The sequence below is a fragment of the Diplotaxodon limnothrissa genome, linkage group LG16 (genome assembly GCF_057381915.1).
Source record: "Diplotaxodon limnothrissa isolate DT_005_m linkage group LG16, D_limnothrissa_male_GT1.1, whole genome shotgun sequence".
Lineage (NCBI taxonomy): Eukaryota > Metazoa > Chordata > Actinopteri > Cichliformes > Cichlidae > Diplotaxodon > Diplotaxodon limnothrissa.
Genome location: NC_140611.1, coordinates 18,089,266 through 18,110,317, shown reverse-complemented (window position 1 = coordinate 18,110,317; position 21,052 = coordinate 18,089,266). Strand labels below are relative to the sequence as shown.

At 40.0% G+C, this 21,052-nt stretch overlaps 1 protein-coding gene across 1 annotated transcript in view; it reads right to left on the bottom strand.

Annotated features, from left to right (window-relative positions):
- Positions 1 to 4,802: 4,802 nt before the first annotated feature.
- The window catches only part of il1rapl1a (interleukin 1 receptor accessory protein-like 1a), a 150,553-nt gene continuing 134,303 nt past the window's right edge, over positions 4,803 to 21,052 (bottom strand). The window contains exons 8-12 of the mRNA XM_085374071.1: positions 19,233 to 19,378; positions 11,080 to 11,226; positions 8,579 to 8,749; positions 5,946 to 5,990; positions 4,803 to 5,524 (exon numbers count right to left, since the gene is read on the bottom strand). Coding sequence (XP_085230197.1) covers positions 4,803 to 5,524; positions 5,946 to 5,990; positions 8,579 to 8,749; positions 11,080 to 11,226; positions 19,233 to 19,378 — 1,231 coding nt within the window. The remainder of the gene's footprint in view (positions 5,525 to 5,945; positions 5,991 to 8,578; positions 8,750 to 11,079; positions 11,227 to 19,232; positions 19,379 to 21,052) is intronic.

The window sequence follows — 21,052 nt, the reverse complement described above, 5'->3', positions numbered from 1 at the left end:
TTTGAATTGGTTAGAACACTCATTAGTAAAACACAACGATATTAATTGGCAGAAAATTGAACTACTCAAATAAAGCACTTAGGTACGTGTGTAAAAGTGCTTAGCTGCTTTCCACCGTGATTCCCAAACGAGAAAGGAAAGAAAGATGAAAGCAGACGTAAAGCTTCTTTGTTGGGTGTAAAATTGGAGAAGATTTCTCATCTCGGTCACCGAAGTATGAAAGGACCTCCTGTTTCTGGGTACACCTTAAAAAATGGGGCGCAACAACATGGGAGGTGACTGTGTGTGTGTGGCTGTCTCCGAGGTGAGAGCAGAGAGAGGAGAAAGTGCAGGACGAGCTACCTTATTAAAAAGCCACAAAGCAGGGGGCTTTCGGCGAGAGGCAACATTGTTAAATTACGGCTCTTGGAAAGAACAAAAAGTTATGAGTCACATTTCTGAAACTTCTAGACTATAATGCTGTATCGGGAGCTCTCCAGTCACCATCCTCGCCATCTTATAATAACCGCATGCGTTTAAATCAACATATTTACTGTTCTTTCGAACAAGGAAGCAAACAGCGAATCACTGTTTGTTGATCAAAGTTGATCAAATTGACTTTTCAGTCAAATTGTTTTCCATCTCTGGTTTCACATCAAAAACTCTCTGAAAAGATGTTTTCGAGATCAGTAGACCTTTCAATGGTGCCCTAAAGCAGAAAAAGCAGTGTCTCTGTGCTTAATTTGTTGCTATTAATTTCATGCAAGCAGAACAGCAAAGCACTAAAGGGAGGAGGTGATGCCAATAATAAAGGCTGGCACAGAAAACTTGAGATACTGATGAAATAGCTCACATACCTCCTGGTGGACAGATAAGGCATTGCAAAGAGTAAAATAACAAGAAAAAACAAAACAAAACCATGCACATGAAGGTGTATTTACACACACACACACACACACACACACACACACACACACACGGCCTTGCACATGTGCTCATGTGGACTTTGAAGCCGTCCCGTCTATCTCCTCTGCCTTTTTCTTTCTCATCGGGGCCTATTTTCTCTCCAATTAAGCCTGTAATTGCTCTGGGTAATAAAGACTCTATTAATCCTGTGTCTGCTAATAAAACCACACTGGTTTGGCAGGAGGCTGCTTTTCTTGTGGCTGACAATATGTTGTGGGTGTTTGCCTGAGTTAGCATCACTTATTACAAAAAGAACACAACCAAAGCAGATTCCACCATTTGAGACCCTTTTCTTTCTGTCTTTCTTTCTTTTTAAATTGGTACGGTGTTACAGTTTCTCTTGGTGTTTGCATAGTCTGAAAGCAGCACTCCCCAGCACCACCACCACCGCCCTTGTCTCCAGCAAAAATGTCCACAGGCTGAATTTTATAAACACTGTCTTTAGCTTCATTTCTTCATCATTCTGCCTTCTACTCAGTCTTTTCCTGCTTTTTTTTTCTTCCTCTGCCCCAGTTTCTGTGTTTTCTCCTGGGGTTGGCAGACATCAGTAAATCTGCTTTCTGTCTCTGTGTTTACCAGTGTTCAGACACCCGTTGTAGGTAGTGTGTATCCCCAGGAGATGGCACTGTTTGTCAGCACTCACCCACCAATGTGCAGGCAAATGTCAGGCGTCAACTGAAACTGCTTGACCTTAAGCCAAGCTGTTTCTTATATCAGCACCTTTTTTTTGTTAAAGGTTTATCTTCACTTGGCATTTCTGGCTCTATCTGAAAGGCAGTGAACATAAGGAGAGAGCAAGGGGGAGAGCATGCAGCAAACTTATTCAGGTAGCTTTAAACCAGAGAATTTCATGGTGCTTGTTTTAGACACCGTTTGATTTCCATCGTTACCTGTATGTTTGTATGTCACACTTCTCTCAAATGGCCAACTAAGTCAATGAAGTTGTTTGTTTTTGTTTTACTTTGCCACCAGGGGGGATTTGTGACAGAACGATAGCAGTAAGGTTAAAAAGGGAAGGTTTGCAACATGGCAGCAAGGCCTGCTATGACGTATAGCTTGGTGATGGTGGTGCTGACAGACAGGAGACTGAGCTGGAGGTTGAAGAGTTGAAGATGCTCAGATGCTTCTTTAGTAGTGGAAAGGATTAGAAATGAGTACATCAGAGGGAAAGCTCAGGTCGAGTGTTTTGGAGACAAAGGTGCAAAACTGAGATGGTCTGAACATGTACAGAGGAGGGATAATGGTTATACTGGACAAAGGATGTTGAAGATGGAGCTGCCAGGAATGAGTGAAAAGAAGAAGGTCACAGAGAGAGATTCATGGATGTAGTGTAGGAGCACATGCGGGAGGGTTGGTGTGACAGAGGCGAATGCTAGGGAGGGCAACATGGAGGCAGATGATCCGATGTGGCGACCCTATGAGGCACAGCTGAAAGAAGAAGAAGAAAAAGAGCTGCTCATTTCAGTTTCATTTTTATTCTTTTAAAAAATAATTTAGTTTTTATTAGTTTCAGTGTTTTCATTGTCTCAGTGGTTCTTTGTTTTGTTTTTTAGTACGGATAAGTATTTGTGTATAAGTATATGCAAAAGTTTTTGTTTTGCATGAACTGAGGAGCTGACATGTTTTTGCACACCTATTTTTTAGTTTTGTTTAGTTCTAGTTAAATTCCATGATTTGCATTCATGCTATCTAATACCAGAACATCTCCTTTAAACAGTCTGCTTATCTGCCTTTCTCCTTTCTTCACTGCACTGACATTTTGCTGCAAGAAAGAATAATTATCAGTATAATTACGTAACGTGTTTCTTGACAGGATGAGGAAATAGAGGACAGAGGAATATGATTAGATCTGGCATATTTCTGGACACAACTATACCATAGGGTCAAGAAACATGCCCGTCTATTCTCTTAGAGGGCAAATGTAGTTGCAATGATTGTACACACATGGACATCACCTTCCAATGAGTCTAGTATTACAGCATTTCGGTGTTATCCACCAGAAAGAGCAGCTGGATCATAGACTTTATAGAAAGATCTTTATAACTGGACGTTCAAGGCACAGTTTGTTTAAAGACTTATTTCAACAGTACTAAAACACTTGTTCATTTACCCTGTGCCAGATTTCCCAGGGCTGATCACTGATTCAAATGTCCTGTTTCACATCTGGTGGATGTAGCTGACTCTAGCCATTACAAAATCATGTGGTAATGAAAAAAAGAAAAAAAAGAAAAAAGGTTAAGAGCATAATCAGGTGTGTTATGAATTGCTGCTGGTTCAACTTGGACACAAAAGGAAAACATCGAAAGGAAATCAATGTTTTTAATGTGCAGTGAGAAAGTAAGGGCAACTGATCATGATTGTGTTTCTATAAAGATAGACATTTCTTTCCAAGTGAAAATTGTGTTTATATATTTATATAAATATCTATATTATATATAGAATACATATCTATTTGCTATGCATACTCAAAAATCACACCTTCAAATATATGTAAAAAGTCTTTCAAAACACAAAAGGAATTCTTTTCTTTCCTTAAACATGAACTATCCATATGAACCAAATGAATTATCAGGATGGGAATAATACTGTTATTTTTTTTAAACCAAAACATTGAAAATGCTTTACCTTTGAATCTAGAAGAGCAGAGGACATTTTTTTGTCATGTGGGATTTAAAAGCCACCTTAATCTCTTTAACAAACCAGGAGCCACACCGAAGGGCACAAAACCAGCATAACACTTATACACAAATCCTCTTTCTATGGAAGATGAAATGCAAATAAGTATGACATCTCAAGCAAACTCTTTTCAGTTATAAAAATAGAATTCTTTTTAAAATAATCTACAGATTTCTTTTTAAGGTGAGGCATTTCACTATCACTCTAAAACAGCAAGGCTGTTTGTCTCAATAGAAAATATGAAGCTTTAGAGAGAGATCTGCCAGTCTATCTGCTTGGAGAGGACGAGCGCTGCTCCCCAACCACTCCTCCTTTTCAGTCCCACGAGACGATATATTTTTTGCCAGCTTCTCCTTCTTTTTGCATATTCTATATTTTTTTTTTTAAAAAGAGAGAGTTTCCTTTTAAACTAGATACACCTTTTACAGGTAAACGAAAACAAGTTTTAGCTCCTTGAAGCTCCTGAAATGTCCAGGCGTTTCCCAAAGTTCGAAAAAAAAAAGTTCTCTTTAAACAACACAAAGATTTTTAAACAAACAAACAACAGCGCACGCACATGTCATATTGGCTTTCCTATCGAGCGTGTTACAAAATAAGAAAGAAAAAAAGAAAAAGAGACAAAAAAAGAGAAAAAGATTAAAAATATACAACTCTTTATGACAAGTTAAAGCAAAAGTCCTACATTAGAGAAGGCAACAAACATGATTGAATAAAATAAACAAAAGAACAAAACAGGAAAACACTGATGCTACAAATAAATTGAAATATATGTACAGACCCTGTTTTCCTTTTGCTTGTATGGATGCAATTTCTTGTATGTGTGTATGTGTGTGTGTGTATTCGTTCCTGTGAATAATTGCCATAGTGTGTTGGTTCTTCACCATGGAGTCCTTGTGAGTCCATTTCTCGCTAGTTAATGAAACAGTGTGTTCGCATTATCCCCTGTAGTTCCACATAGAAAACATCCTCTGGAAACGAGGTGCAGTCCGACTGAACAACAAGACAAACCACGTCCAGGAACCTGCTTTACCTCCATGACTAGCTGCCGGAGCCATACGGATCCAAATGCTTTTTGCCGTAATCACAACCTCGAACTGTGTTCCTAAGAACTGCCAGACTGTAACCTAGTCATGTCTGACGTTGAGCGATCTTCCTAAAGCTGGCGCCGAGTCTGCTTGCCATTACCAGATGACGCTGGAGATGCTGGTTTCCCTGGGCAGCAGAGGGAGCATGGCGTTGTTGGCGTGCCCCTCCTCCAGACTGTGCTCTCGGCTCTTCCCGGGTGGCCTCTGTCCGTTCAGCAGTGTCAGTGGGATGTTGCAGTAGGTGTGCTGGTTTCCCAGGGATGAGAGAGGTGGCAAGGTCCCTCCTGGGGGCATGTCGTACTCGTAACTGCGGTAGTAGTGTTTCTGCCTCATGGTGGTGTGGTAGGTGCTGTGGAACGAGGAGCGCAGCTCTGGGTGGGCGGTGGCCATGGCAGTGGAAGTGGCTGCCGCCATGGACATGGCAGAAACAGTCTGCAGCTCTCCGAATGGGCCCTGCTCGCTGACGTCTAGTGCCGCCTCATGCGTGAGCATGGGCTCCGTGCGTCTGAAGGGCATCTCATACTGCAGCTGCTTCCAGAACTTGGAGCTGAGCTTGTTGCTCTTGGTTCCACGCCATTTGATGACAGTAAGGGTCTTAATGGTGTGTTTAAGCGCCTCCACTTCCTGGTAGTTCATGATTCCGCGCAACTCGGCACATTCGATCAGGATGACTTTGATCTCACCCGTCACCAGCATGTTGCGCAGTCGCGTCTCCAGCTCAAAGATGCTCCAGCCTCGCCGCACTACGTAGTTGGGTGTCATAACTATGATGAGGCGTTTGCTCTGGTCTACACAGCGGGCCACGTCCTCTATGTAGGCTGCGGGAAAGAAGCGGGAAGGAAAGAGAAGAGCAAAAATTTATGTGACACAAGTGTGGCAAAACATTGCAGTGAGCATTGTTTTCACCTAATGAGAACAGGGCCACAACACAGTGATGGATGAACACACAGACAGCATCAGACACAAAACGCAAGACAGTGATAGTATCTGGTCTACTAACACCCGTTTAATATGGAGCTTTAAGTGTGCACAAAGGTGCAGCATATAAATTAACATTTTATGCACATAGAGCAGATCCATATGGCTCTAACTGCAAACCAGTGATTGATAAAGCTGCACACTCTATAGGATTAGGGCTGAGCTCGCTATTGAATCGGGCCTGATGTTTCAGATCACACAATGGTGCCACTCTAAGCATGAAAGCAGCTGATGCAAGAGGAAAAGACCGAAGGCGAGTACCTCTAAAGAGCCGCGTGTCATCCTGGTAATGCTCATTGGTGAGACCTAAACATAAACATTTTAACATTCAGGTCACAGGCAGAACACATTACAGACACAGAAACATGCTCAACACCGTCAGAAGCGTGGCTGCGTCCCCTCTCAGTCATCTTTTTATTTCACATACGATTAATCACATACCATGTTTCTCTGATTGGACATTCATCTGCAATGATTTTACTTGGCAGTGGTGCTGGCGGCAATTTTCTTTTGATTAAAGGATAGAAGCGGCTCAGTCAGCAGGGCTCAGAGCCTTCACACATTACCCACTGATGTTTAATTCTGTCTGGACCAGCTAGGACGTGTTTGCGTTTTATCTTTCTCACATGAAGCCTACAGTAGAAACACACAGCATTGCTACTAACTAGAGCACACTGTGTACCACTGGCAAAGACAGACTGCTAAACAGAGTTAGCACACATGAGAATATGTTCAGAAAGAATTTTCATGGATTTATTAATACATGGATAAAAATCAGTGAGGATGATAAATTTGTTCAATATATCGGCTCCCGGTACACACCGCATACTGTATTCCCATATCTGTAGTACACAGTAAGGGAAGAGCTAGTGAGAAATGCTATGATCTAGTGCTTTAATCCAGAGAGGTTTGAGACGATACAAGAAAAAAAGGGTTCTTGTTGACAGTATTGCATTGAATATTGCATTTCCCTCCTCTTCCCTTATTTTAACTTTGAAATATTCATCTATTCATCACTTGTGAGCATCCTCTGCTTGATTCTGCCCTGACAGCACCGGACATTGAAACACAAGACAGTGACGGTGGAAAAACAATGGTGAAAACAAACAACACAGACAAAACAGACTGTGACAGTCTATGTATATGTATATGTATACATGTACCCTGCTTCCAAAGAAATTAACAATCTCCAATAATGGTAATTTAGTTTTAATGAAAAGACAGAACATCAACCAAATTCCAGAAAAAAGACATTATATAAAAGTCACAGATTGAAAGAAGTATTTGATGCCCAAGCAAAACATGACTTGGTACTCTGTAGAGAAAGCCTCATTGGTAAGCACCAGAGAGATGTGGGATGGATATTGGCCCACTCCTCTTTATAGAAACTTTAAATCCTTTATGTCTGTGAAGGTTCTCAGTCATCCAGGTCATCGTAGCCAAAGGAGCTTGCAAAGAAAAGGATCTGGACTTCTTTAAGTTGCTTGAAGACGTTTCACCTCTCATCCGAGAAGCTTCTTCAGTTCAAACTCTGGCTGATTGGGACCCACACCCAGTTTCACACCTTGGCTCAGGCGATTAGAGGATCATCAGGGGGTCCTTTTGTCCCTCTGTGGGGGGTTACTCCCACTAGGTTTAAATCTGGGACTCCCCACCATTTGACCTTAGAACTGAAGAAGCTTCTCGGATGAGAGGTGAAACGTCTTCAAGCAACTCAAAGAAGTCTAGACGCTTTTCTTTGCAAGCTCCTTTGACTTTAAATCCTTTACATTTCTTGGCTGCTGCTTGGCTAAACTTCAGCTCCCTCCACAGTTTGTTTATAGGTCTGGAGATTGGCTACGCCTCTCCGTGACCTTAATGTGCTTCTTCTTTATATCCGTTGTTGCCTTGGTGGCATGTTTTGGGTCATTCTCATGCTGGAAGACCCATCCATGACCCACCTTCAGTGTTCTGACTGAGCAGGGAAACAGCCCAAAAGTATAATATTTCCACTTCAGTGGAGGATGGTGATCCTTTGGTTATACTCAGTATTTCTCTTCCTCCAAACACGGCGGGTTGAGTTGATACCAAAGAGCTTGATTTAGGTTTCATTTGACCACAGCACTTTCATGCATGCCTTCTCTGAATTATTTCGTTGCTCACTAGCAAACTTAAGATGGGCCTGTAGATGTGCCTTGTTAAACAGTGGGAACTCTTGTTGTGTGCCATCAATGATGTTCTTGGTGACTTTGGTCCCAACTGCACCTCCCGTGTACTTTTGACCTGATCTATCACCTTTCTCATGATCATCCTCACCCAATGAGGGAAGATCTTGTACAGACTGAGGTTGACACAAGGTTTTGTATTTCTTCCATTTCTGAATCACGCCAGCAGCTGTCACCTTGTCACCAAGATTCTTGCTGATGGTCTTGTCGTCCATTGTGGCCTTGTGCAGGTCTGTAGGCTGCTCCCTGGCATCCTTTAACAGCTGTTTGGTCTTACCTAATTTCTTGGTCTTCCCAAGAAATTGATTCTGTGCTTTATGCACATAATCGTTTGATATCACAAGTATCTGTAATTGATTGATTGTAATCTGTGTGCCATGTGGGCACACAGCCAGTCTGTGGGAGCCAGAATTCTAGCGTGTTGGTCTGGAATCAAATACTTATTTCGCTCATTGTCACTCAATATTTTAACGTCTTCCTCCATTAAAATGAAACTATCATAAAATTAGAGACTGGACATTTCTTTGTAAGTGAGCAAATTTACAAATTCAGTAGAGGATCAAATAATTATTTCCCCCAATATAGAATTTATAGTAGAAACAAACAAACACCTATACAACTGTTTACAGTATGGCACAAACATTTCAAACGTGTGCAAGCATGCATACATACAAACACACACAGTCTTACTTCCTGATGGGATGAGGTCTCGATCTGGGATGAAGAGTTTGTAGCCATAATGTTTCTCCAGAACATCAGGGAGGATCTCCAAGGCAAAGCGCTCCTCTTCCCGGGTCTCCTGACTCCACTGGTCAGGGTCCACTTTGGTGTAAGACAAATATGCATCATAGTCTTTATTTTCTGAGGAACAGGAAGAAAGAGTGGAGAGTCAGTCATGAAATATGCAGACTAAACGCCATGGCATTTTCACTGAACACTGCACGCTCATTCTCTGATGAGCATTTTATTCCAAACAACTGACTTTACACATTTCTTGCAATTGCGTTGGCTAACTTCTACTTACAACTTTTAAAGCTACTTCTAAAACCAGAATTACACACTCCTTATTATAGTTTCAAAATAATAAAATAACGTTGGTTTTTCTTACACTTATTGGCTCTATCCATAAACATTCACATTCAGTGTCATGTGATGCCATGGTTATGACAGTGCCATTTAACCCTTATGCACGGCACCTCAAATAGTTACCAGTTATTTTCATCCAAACAGAATATGCATCAGAAATTTCTGCAAATTTATAGACAAAAGGCACAAAAGTAAAATGCCGAAAGTCGGAAGTTATATCTTTTGTGTAATTCTTATACAGTGTTTAACACAATTATTAGACCACCTGCCATAAAAACAGGAAAACACAAATATTTTAGAAATTTGTCAAAAACTTTGCGAAAGCTAGAAACTTTTCTGTTCCAGAAACTGAGCCATTAACTAATCAAATAATAATAATGTGATTTATTATTTTTTACATTTTTTTTTGTAAAACAGCGAATGTGAAGATTCATAGGTAACATTAATTATAAAACTGAAAAATAGAATTTTAATTAAAATGCTTGTTCATGCTGGAGGATTTAACATTATAGAAACATAACTTTTTTGATGATTACCAATACTGGTAACTTAGGGCAGCTGTGTGAAAAAAACTTGCACTTAATGGTATTTTAATAAATTTGTTAAGCACTGAAGTATGTTAAAGAACTGTAAACATGGGTAATACAGTCTATAGTCTAATATGAAACTATAGTGTAACTTTCTACAGGACACACGATTGTGCTTTGCTGTGTCAGTTTACATTTTCTATTCGGTACTTTGTTTTCTATAAAAAACTGTTAAATTTAATAATTTGCCGACATGGATTTCCTTCCAGTGAGTCACAAGATCGCTCATGAAGTGAGCTACTTATGATCAAGGAGAAGGCCTTTCTTGCAAATGCTGTTCCCAATAAGTGTCTCCGGTACGCAGTCAAATTCTTCCACACCAAACTCAGAAAACCATTTCTTTTATTGTCTATTGTATGTATTTTTTGCTTATCATTCTTGTTTGGAAAAGAGAAGACCACTTTTCTAGTGGTGTCAAATTGATTTGGCCATGTAGTGTATACAAGAAATAAATTGTGGTAGATACAAAAATACCCAAAACAATGCAGAAGCAATACTCTCTTCCCACCTCAAAATGATTTCCCAGAAGACAGTGGGAAGAACTGAGAAGGTAGAAAATAGATAACAGGGAAAAGAACAGTGCTGGTGCCATATTCGCTAAGTCCTAGTCATTATGCTCTGTGGAAACTGGAATGTGGTTCAGTCAGAAAGTGAGGAAGGACTGCTTCAGAAACTCTTTTGAGGAGCATGCGCAGCTTTGAAACTTACTGGAAGGGCCATGGCTGTGCTCGATAGGATCCAAACATCAAACAAAGCTTTCAAATTAGCAACCAACCTCGCAAATTAACCACCTAGCAAAGTTGGAAAAATAAAAAACAGCTTGTATCAGCGGTCCCTGACGGCATGACTTAATCATGTGGAAGTTTGAGTCTACAGTCTTGGGCGTAATGGATAATTTATGCTACTGTAGAAACAATCCGGTGACTTCTGTCTTTCCAGAATTCTTGAAAAGAGAGCAAAAATGCAAAACACAGAGGAATCATACTGGGACACAAACAGACAAATCCTTAAGTGAAGTACAAGTTAACTATGTTCTGTAGAGAAAGCAGAAAGTTGCTTTTCAATTTGAGGATTGTTACGCTCCTATTTGTTGCTCAGAGACGGTGCTTCGAGCCTGCCTTGTTGCTGTGAATCACTATCTGGCAGCAGAGGGTGGGCTTCATTCCATGACATACTGAGATTGATCTCTTTTTAAATGGGCAACAAATTGAAAAACTGTCTCCTCCTTTCCCGGTAAAGTCACTGCACCATGCACCTCTTTACCAACAGCAGCGGAAATGCCGTCACTGAGATAGCACTGGGGTAAACATCTGTAACTACTAGTGAGTAGTTACTTTTAAACAAAATAGTACATTCATTGGATCTATGAATACAAGCCCGCAAAGGCACATATGGAGTCATCACGGCTTGCTTGATATTGAGTTTTTGGATAAAAAAAGTCCTGGTGAAAAAAGTGTGAATAAGATAATGGTTAAAAGGCCAAAAGACATTTTTTTAGACGCATTCTTCTGTCTTTACCTCCGTCTACATCTTCACTGCCAAAGTGCCTCCTGTAGAAAAGCATCAGCTCAATCTTGTAGCATTTGTAGAGTGAGATGAGAAAGATGAGTAGCAGCAGGATTGCTCCCAGCCCTCCTGCCAGCTCCACAGTGTACATGAGCTCTGCTGAAGACAACACATACAGACAAGAAAATAAGCAAAACTGCTGAGACAGTCATGGTTAAAACGCCAGTTACAGTTTTGTGTGGCCACTTACAGTCACTGCAAATAGATAAACATCCCCGCACCTCTAAGGTTTTACTTATTGGGACAAAATAAAAAAATTATCTAGTCCCTACAAGGTCTAAAAAAAACCACATGAAATATTACACTGAGTCATTTTTTTATTCAATAGAAACTAAGACAAACCCCAGAAAGAGTGTGTAAGTACACCACATAATTCAATAGTTTGTTGAAATACCTTTAGCTGCAATAACTTGAAGTACTCATTTTCTGTATGACTTCATCAATTTCTTACATCACTGTAGAGGAATTTGGGCCCTTTCTTCTTTCCAACATTGCTCTAGTTTATTGAGGTCTGCAGGCATTTGTTGATGTTCAGATCTCCAATGGTTTCTCAACAACATATTCAGCCAGTTTGAGGTTTGGACATTGACTGAGCCATTCCAACACTTTGATTATTTTCTTTTTCAGCCATCCTGTTGTAGATTTGCTTCTGTGCTTGGGGCCATTGTTCTGATGTAAAACCCAGTTTGGGTCAAGCATTAGCTATCGGACACATTGCTTTACATTCGACTCTAGAATACTTTGGTACAGTGGCTTGCAAAAGTATTCGGCCCCCTTGAACTTTTCCACATTTTGTCACATTACAGCCACAAACATGAATCAATTTTATTGGAATTCCATGTGAAAGACGAACACAAAGTGGTGTACACGTGAGAAGTGGAATAAAAATCATACATGATTCCAAACATTTTTTACAAATAAATAACTGCAAAGTGGGGTGTGCGAAATTATTCAGCCCACTGAGTCAATACTTTGTAGAACCACCTTTTGCTGCAATTACAGCTGCCAGTCTTTTAGGGTATGTCTCTACCAGCTTTGCACATCTAGAGACTGAAATCCTTGCCCAATCTTCTTTGCAAAACAGCTCCAGCTCAGTCAGATTAGATTGACAGCGTTTGTGAACAGCAGTTTTCAGATCTTGCCACAGATTCTCGATTGGATTAGATTGGAAGATGAACCTCCGCCCCAGTCTCAAGTCTTTTGCAGACTCCAAGAGGTTTTCTTCCAAGATTGCCCTGTATTTGGCTCCATCCATCTTCCCATCAACTCTGACCAGCTTCCCTGTCCCTGCTGAAGAGAAGCACCCCCAGAGCATGATGCTGCCACCACCATATTTGACAGTGGGGATGGTGTGTTCAGAGTGATGTGCAGTGTTAGTTTTCTGCCACATATAGTGTTTTGCATGTGTTCCTAAAAGTTCCATTCTGGTCTCATCTGACCAGAGCACCTTCTTCCACATGTTTGCTGTGTCCCCCAAATGGCTCATGGCAAACTGCAAACGGGACTTCTTATGGTTTTCTGTTAGCAATGGCTTTCTTCTTGCCACTCTTCCATAAAGGCCAACTTTGTGCAGTGCACGACTAATAGTTGTCCTATGGACAGATTCCCCCACTTGAGCTGTAGATCTCTGCAGCTCGTCCAGAGTCACCATGGGCCTCTTGGCTGCATTTCTGATCAGCGCTCTCCTTGTTCGGCCTGTGAGTTTAGGTGGACGGCCTTGTCTTGGTTGGTTTACAGTTGTGCCATACTCCTTCCATTTCTGAATGATCGCTTGAACAGTGCTCCGTGGGATGTTCAAGGCTTGGGAAATCTTTTTGTAGCCTAAGCCTGCTTTAAATTTCTCAATAACTTTATCCCTGACCTGTCTGGTGTGTTCTTTGGACTTCATGGTGTTGTTGCTCCCAACATTCGCTTAGACAACCTCTGAGGCCGTCACAGAGCAGCTGTATTTGTACTGACATTAGATTACACACAGGTGCACTCTATTTAGTCATTAGCACTCATCAGGCAATGTCTATGGGCAACTGACTGCACTCAGACCAAAGGGGGCTGAGTAATTACGCACACCCCACTTTGCAGTTATTTATTTGTAAAAATGTTTGGAATCATGTATGATTTTCGTTCCACTTCTCACGTGTACACCACTTTGTGTTGGTCTTTCACGTGGAATTCCAATGAAATTGATTCATGTTTGTTGCTGTAATGTGACAAAATGTGGGAAAGTTCAAGGGGGCCGAATACTTTTGCAAGCCACTGTATACAGAGGAGTTCATAGGCAAGTCAAAGACTGCACGGTGTCCAGGTCCTGTGCCTGCAAAAGAAACTCAAATCATCACTCCTCCACCACCGTGGCTGAAAGTTGGTATGAAGTATTTGCTAATATGCTCTGTTTTTAATTAAGCTACATTGCATTATGGCCAAACATCACTACTCCAAAGGACATTGCTCTAGAAGTCTAGTGGTTCATTCCAATGCAAATTTGCAAATCTCAACCATGCTACCAGATTATTATTATCCTGGTATTTTTTTTTAACCTAGCCATAGATATTCAGTCTATCACTAATTGTATTGTATTGAACTTGGCCTGTAGAGCCCAAACTGTCACTTTTGGGTGTTTATTTGCACATTACACATTCTGAACTTAAATTTGCTGGTATATTCACTCCTAAGAAGGAATGGGAATTGTCGTCCCAGTTTTCCAATAGTCTTTCTGTAGGATGATGAAAATCAAAGTATTTGTAAATAACTTACTAATTCTTCCCAATTGCTTCTCTAAGATCATTGCTGAAAATTTTCTCCTTGTCAGTGTGTTAAAACACACCTAAATGCTCCATACCTGCAAATAGTCAAAAACATGTGCTTTTATAGAGGTGCTCAGACCTGCTGATTATCAGTTAATTAGCTGCATTTGATTAGCAGCACCTCTTACCCTCTTAATTGTTATGGAAGCAGTAGGGTGTACTCAGTTTTTCACACACCGATTCTGCAACTTGGCTAATTTATTTCTTAAATAAATAATGACACAGTGTACTATGTCATGTGTTGTTGCTAATCTGAGTATGTGTTGCGTTAAAGGCCAGATTTTTAAGGACTAGATAATTTTTATTATGTCCTGATTATTATGTCCTTTTAGAAAAAAAAGTGTTTGCTTTCTTTTTACCCACACTCTTATGACAGTATTCATCAGGCCGGCCTCAAACACTGGCCTCTTTGTTTCATTATTTCAGGTAAACTCACAGAATGAGGCACTTTTACACGTTTACATTTGCCTGAAATCTGGACGATCATCAGCATTTTCAGCGCTCGGCTCAGAGCGGAGCAGAATCAATCTTCAGAGACACGAGTCTCATAATGAGTTTGGGAAAAATGAGAGGGCACATAGCAGAGAGACACAGGGAAAAAAAGGAGATAATGAGAAACTGGGTTCATTTCTTTGGAGCAGTGCAGCAATGACACAGCTTTGCACTTTGGCTGTCATCCATAGCGGGACTGGGACAATTCTGGACATGGATGGAGGCTTTTTCAAAACAAGAGGCTTTAGTTTACTCATCACGCTGACACTCACCTCGCCATCATAACCCACTCTCTTCAGAGTTCTCTTACTTCTCCTTGCCCACTTTTCTTGCTGTCTCTCCATTCATTTCTCCTCTCCATTATCTCCTTCTCATCTCCCCAGAGACCTAGCTTGGGGAAGGATGAATTATGGTGTGTATTAAAGCCGCATTTACCTGGTAGGCTCAGCTAGAGCAGGTTCACTTTATTTCTCTGTCACACTATGGGCTGTAATGCTGCACAGTGGCCCTACGTTCTCTAGGCTGCATGCCAATTTACTCTATATATAACCCCAGACACAGCAAAGGTACATATTAAAGTAATAACAGAAATACTGTGAATTTATAAAATCTTATTTTTATTAAAAGTCACTTAACTATAGCTACACTTTCTGGATCTAATGATTATTATTCTAAAATAGGTTTAACCGAAGACATAGTAGGTTATGAGAAATTACAAAATGATAACTAATTAAATCTGTGTTGGTGAGAGTAAAAGAAAAAGACCAACACTCATGATCAGCAGCCAGTTAGCTTAGCTTAGCTAAACTGCTAAAAACAGGAAAAGCTGCTTTCTGAGAGTAACAAAATCTGCCCTCAAGCACATCTAAACATTCATTTACCAGTCATGTCTTGTTTTCTAATAAATACAAGAAACAAAATGTAAGAGTTATAAAAGAAGCTATGTGGGTGGATATGATTTGGCTAATTTTCAACAATTTTCAACTCACTGTTTCCAGTCTTTGTGCTAAGCTTTGTATTTACCTTAGAGGCATGGGAATTAAGTGTATATGGCAAATCTCAAAACAGCTCTTTAACTTGTAAAGACAGATCTTTGATGTTGGCTTGTGCATTATATTTGATGTTTTTTTCATTTCAGCAGCAGTCGACAGTGTGTTGCGGAAAACAGCTATGTTTTCTCGGGCTTCTAATTGGCTATTTACCAGCCTTTTCCAACTGTAACCAAATGTAATGCTTTTAACTCATTATCAGCAATAATCTTCACTCTTGAAGTTGTTTATGTTTCACTGACCCCCACTTCCTTTCTGCCTTCTCTGTTTTCATGTCTCTCTTTCTTTCGAGATGGAAGGAAAGGGAGCCTGCAGAGATATTAGACCTGCTGCAGGGCTTGTGAGTGATGCATTCTTGGAGCATAGAACATGAAATAAACATCAGATGTGGATGAGAAGCAAGAGAGAGAGAGAGAGAGAGAGAGAGAGAAGGAGGGGGGGGGGGGGGGGGGTGTTGCCTTGAAGTCTTTTTGTAGCATCCTTTTTTTTTGCAACTGCTTTTACAAAGAGAGCTAAATGAAGTTGTCTGCAGTCTGTGAAAACTGCTAAAATGGCTGTCTACAAAAGATGATTGCAGAGACAGAGATTAAAGTGGGGAAACAGACATATAACAGCATAAAATGTAATTGTATGCTGGACTTATTGGCCTGTTGGGAGAAGCTGAGGACCAATTTGCTGTTTAAACAACCATCAAATTACTTCTCTTTTAGGATGACAACCAGTGCGTGAAAAGAGCTTCTGACAAGTCATACTAGAGCACCAAAATAGCTACACAGCCGATGGGAAACATGAAAAAAACCAAACATGCAAATCAATTAGAATATTTCTGTTTGATGAAATGATGTAGCCAGGCTTCAATTATTTCATATGTCACGAGGCTTTACTGTCAGGCAAACAGAAAAAATAATATCATGCTTTCTAATGTAAAGCAACTAAATATAAAGAAAAAAGAAAAAGGATGATTTCCCCCCAAATCTAACACACATTTTCCTTCAGCCCACAGGGATTTTAATCAATCAAGATTATTTTAATATCCAGTTTTGGGTTAAGTGTACAAATATCTGCATATTCTTGACTATAATAAAACTACAACCTGAAAAGGATAAGCGGAAGCGAATGGATGGATGGAAGAAATAAACCCATCTAACAGACCAGCATGCCACCATATGCCTTTTACTGTCCTCCCATCTCCCTACCATACAAATGACAAGCTGGACGAACACAGGTTAAGAACTTTGGGACAATGTTTGACACAAATTTGAAATTTGACAGACAAATAAATGCAGTGGTCGAGAGCAGTTTCTTCCAGCTCAGAACAATCTCCAGACTAAAAACATAACAAAACCCCCAAACAAGATCCAGAAAGGGCTTTGTTATGTCTAAAGTAGACTACTGGAATGCATAGTGGAGTTACTCATCTCTTGCCCACTTACAATTAGTCCAGTGTTAGCAGTCTTGCACTAAGCTCCCTGTGCATTGCATAATCTAGTACAAAGCTGCACTGTTCGTGTTTGAAGCTTTAAATGGTCTTGCACCTGCATATGTGGTAGATATATTGCGTCCATGTACTCAAGATCATAATGGCCTGATTCTCACTCCCGATTATCCCACAGTTGAACCTTAGTTCCAAAGTGACCCTCGACAAGCATCAACTGTAACTGTTTTTCAATCTAAACTTGAAAAATGCTAATTTCTAGAACTTTGCTGGATTGGTTGCCGATAGGAACCTGTTTCTATTCTATTTTATTTTCATGTAAAGCACTTTAGTTTTAAATGTGCTATAGAAATAAAATGCACTTACTTCTCTCCCATCACACAGCTATTTAACCTACAAATTGAATTTCAATCTGTTAGTTAAATGGCTGGTATGTTAGTATTTGGGTAATGTTAGAGAAGACTGTGCAAACACCCCAGCTCAGCATCAGGAAACATTTCTATAACTGCAAGATCTGAAAAGAATTAATAAAACTTCTATAGGACTCATCGTTTTAAGTAGGAAGAGACAGCGAATACCAATATCTTAATATTCTGTTGCTGGACCTCATTTCTTTCTCTCTTAAAAGCACACACACACACACACACACACACACACACACACACACACACACACACACACACACACACACACACACACACACACAGGAGATATCACTCATGTTTCAATCACAAATATGAGTGCACACCTGGAGTAGACAACTTTTCAAATGAAGTGTTAATAGACTTATTCACTGAAAGTGATTACTTGTTCATTGTGAAACTTGTTAGACGTTAATATTATATAATCCATTCAGGCTTGTTAAACTTTAATTATCACAATGCCTGAAACTCCTGACTTAAAATTGATTTAATTGAGGAATATGAAATTTAATAATTAAACCAGTTTTTCACTTCTTGTTGTAAATGTTGGAAGTGATGTTATGACGATTAGTCATCCATATAATACTCTGATGATGCAGTCTATAAACCTTTGAAATACACTTCCTGTTTTAATCCCATTTTCTCTTCATATACATCTGAACACGTCCATATTTCTGAACAAACTCTATTGCCTTTATTTATGTGGTTGGAAGGAAGATTGTTCTTCGTGGTTGGATCTGTCCAAATAAAAGTTGAACAAAATTCATTATTTAAATAACAATTGTGGCCCCAGAATTCGTAGTGGCGCAAATAATCTTGGCCACACCTTAGAGGACATCCCAATGAGACCAGCATGATAAAAAGACTGACTCACACCATATTCAACTCTTTTATAATATTCGGTTTCATTTAGCTCACCAAGTAGTTTTTTTGCAGTCAGGTGTAATTTTTATTTTGCTAATTGCATATGGAAAGCTGTTCCTTATTCTAAAATGAATGTTAAAGCCATAAAACGTACTATTTCAGAATCCAGTTGACATCAGCTCTAAAAGACTGAGGGCCAACATCAGCTGCTGAGGTCTGTTTGCATCACATGCTCAAGATTTCACGGCTGCACCCTACTGAATCTACTCCATCATTAGGCTGTTGGATGACCTGAAAAGTCCCGCTTGTGAACTGAACAAACCCAGCCTATAACTACAATCAATAGGAAATCAAGCCTAAGTTCAACTGCCTCAGAGTTAATATTGTTGGTAGTCTCAATTAATCTGAATTAGTGTGAATTAAAATTAGTTTAATCATTCAGATATTCTATTAACTTTCATCTGGCTCATAATTTTCCAAGAGCTGGAGAATTAAATCCACATTCTCCCATTGATCATTACCCATTTGTTCATCAATTCTGATTCTGGTATTATCTTTATTTAATGCATTCTTGCTCCTGCTGTCTGCTTGTAGCTATAGCTGTTCATAAAGGATTTGAAGTGTGTTCCTTTCCTTGCAGCAACCCCCTAAATTGGCAAAGAACCCTGTCCGGAGACATAAAAGCAGATACTTTGAGCTACACATGCTTCTTTTCATTCTGAAGTAAATAAAAACCTAGTTTAACAATAACCTGATCATAGCAACATTTGTAGTCATCATTTTTGAAAAGCTATATTGCTTTGAAATGTGTTCTTTCTTTGGACCACAAGGCGAGTCCTATTTACTTCAATTACACTAAAGAGAAGGCAGACATCTTTACAGCCAATATGTGGAAAATGAGGAAACTCATACCATAATGATGTACATGGATGAACAACACTACATGCCAGAGGAAAAATCAGTATTTTTATTTTTTTATTTTGGGGGGTGGGGTTGAACTGTCCCTTTAAGTTTGGAGTAGGAAATGTAAATAAGCACTTACCCCGCCTGAAAAGCTGGATGGTAGCTTGGCGACGGCCGTTGCCATTTTCCACGTAACAGGAATAATTTCCCAGGTCTTCCTCCTCTAAAGAGTCAATAGTTAGTGAAATGGCCACTTCCTGTTCTCCAAGATGCTCCTTGATGACCCTGCAAGACAAACAATTTAAACGGTATTGAACAATAATTCTCAGCATCAAACACAATAGGTGGATGGGGAGTGACTTGGAGTTGATGGAATTAAAAAAAGATCAAAAACTCTCATGTTCAGCATGTGATGGGGTCTTCAGGAGTCATGACCCGAAGCACATCAGTCAGCGTTAACCAGATACGGTGTTATTGCAAATCCCAAGGGTTAAGCTATACAAAATAGTTTTCCTGTGGTACAAATGTATCTTGATCGAGGCCCTTTTGCGTTACATTAAGTACTTCATGGTATGTTAATTTCTTTCTTTGCACTCAAACATATGAGAAATGAAAATCAATAAGGGATCTTCCTCAGCTTGTGCGGGAGGAAATCAAATAATAGCGATGAGGAGAAAATCTTTTTATAGCAGCTGCCATGGTAACGGCGAGAAGGAGAGAAAGTAATATTCCATAAAGTAAATGAGTGTCCCCTGCTGGGCTGGTTGAGCCTGATGGAGGAGCGAATAGGGAGATAATGCTCCCTCATACCTTGGACACACTACTTAGCCTACTTTTACAGCACCCTCAACACAAATGACTCTTTGGAGGAAACAAAGTGCAAATGAGAAAAAGATCCCTTCTGTTTGTATGTGAGTGTGTTTATCATTACTGTGCTGAGAAGGAGTGGGACGAGGACAAAGGAGAGAGAGTGTTTGCATGTGTGAGTTTGTGTTTAAATGTGTAGGGGGGGAGGGGGATAATGACTCTCAAGCATCTCGCTTCTCCCTCACCTTCAAACTGATAAACTGCACATAGGAAAGCTTGTTGGGAGAATTGGCATCTGTAATTGAAAGTGCATCATGGGCCGTGTGTGAAGAGGCGGCGGCAGCACTGATGATTCAGAGTTTGTTTTATTGTAGGATAGGCGCAGTGAGAAGGAGGCATGAGAATAAATCAGGTCTATCCAGAAAGCAGTGGTGACCCTAACCATAACTGTGTATTGCTTACTCAAGCAGTGTACTATGGGACTGTGGCTCAACACTTAAGGTGGATCATCCACTTTGCATGCCAAACCGTCCTCGGTTAAGATGCTGAAGTCCCAAAATCATGTTTCCTGAATGCATTTTACGATTTACTTTGCAAGTCAAAACTTTTGCATAAAAAATCTAAGAAAAACATTGGTAACTACTTTGATAATTGTTCAGAGAACTTGTGGAAACATTACTCACTATTCTAAAAAATATTTATTAACCAGTCAACTAATGGAAAAAATAATCTGATCAGTTCAGTAGGAAATTCATAATTGTGAAGAAAAGTGACTCTGAATCTGGCGTGGTTGGTGTACTGGGATTTTCCCACACAATCATGGTTTACAAAGACTGGTCTGAAAAAGAGAAAATATCCATTAGGGGGCAGTTCTCTGGGCAAAAACATCTTTTTCATGCCAGATGTCAGATAAAATCACCAGTGTTGTGTTCCAGCTGAAAAGGAAGGCAACAGTAACTCAAGTAACGACTCATTACAACCAAAGAAGAGCATCTCTGAATATACAACATGCCCAACCTTGATGCAGATGGGCTACAACAGGAGAAGAGAACACCTGATTCCACTCTTGTTAGCTAAGAAAAGGAAATTGAGGCTATATTTTACATGGGATCACCAAAATTGGAAAATAGTCTTGATTTCTGCTGTGACATT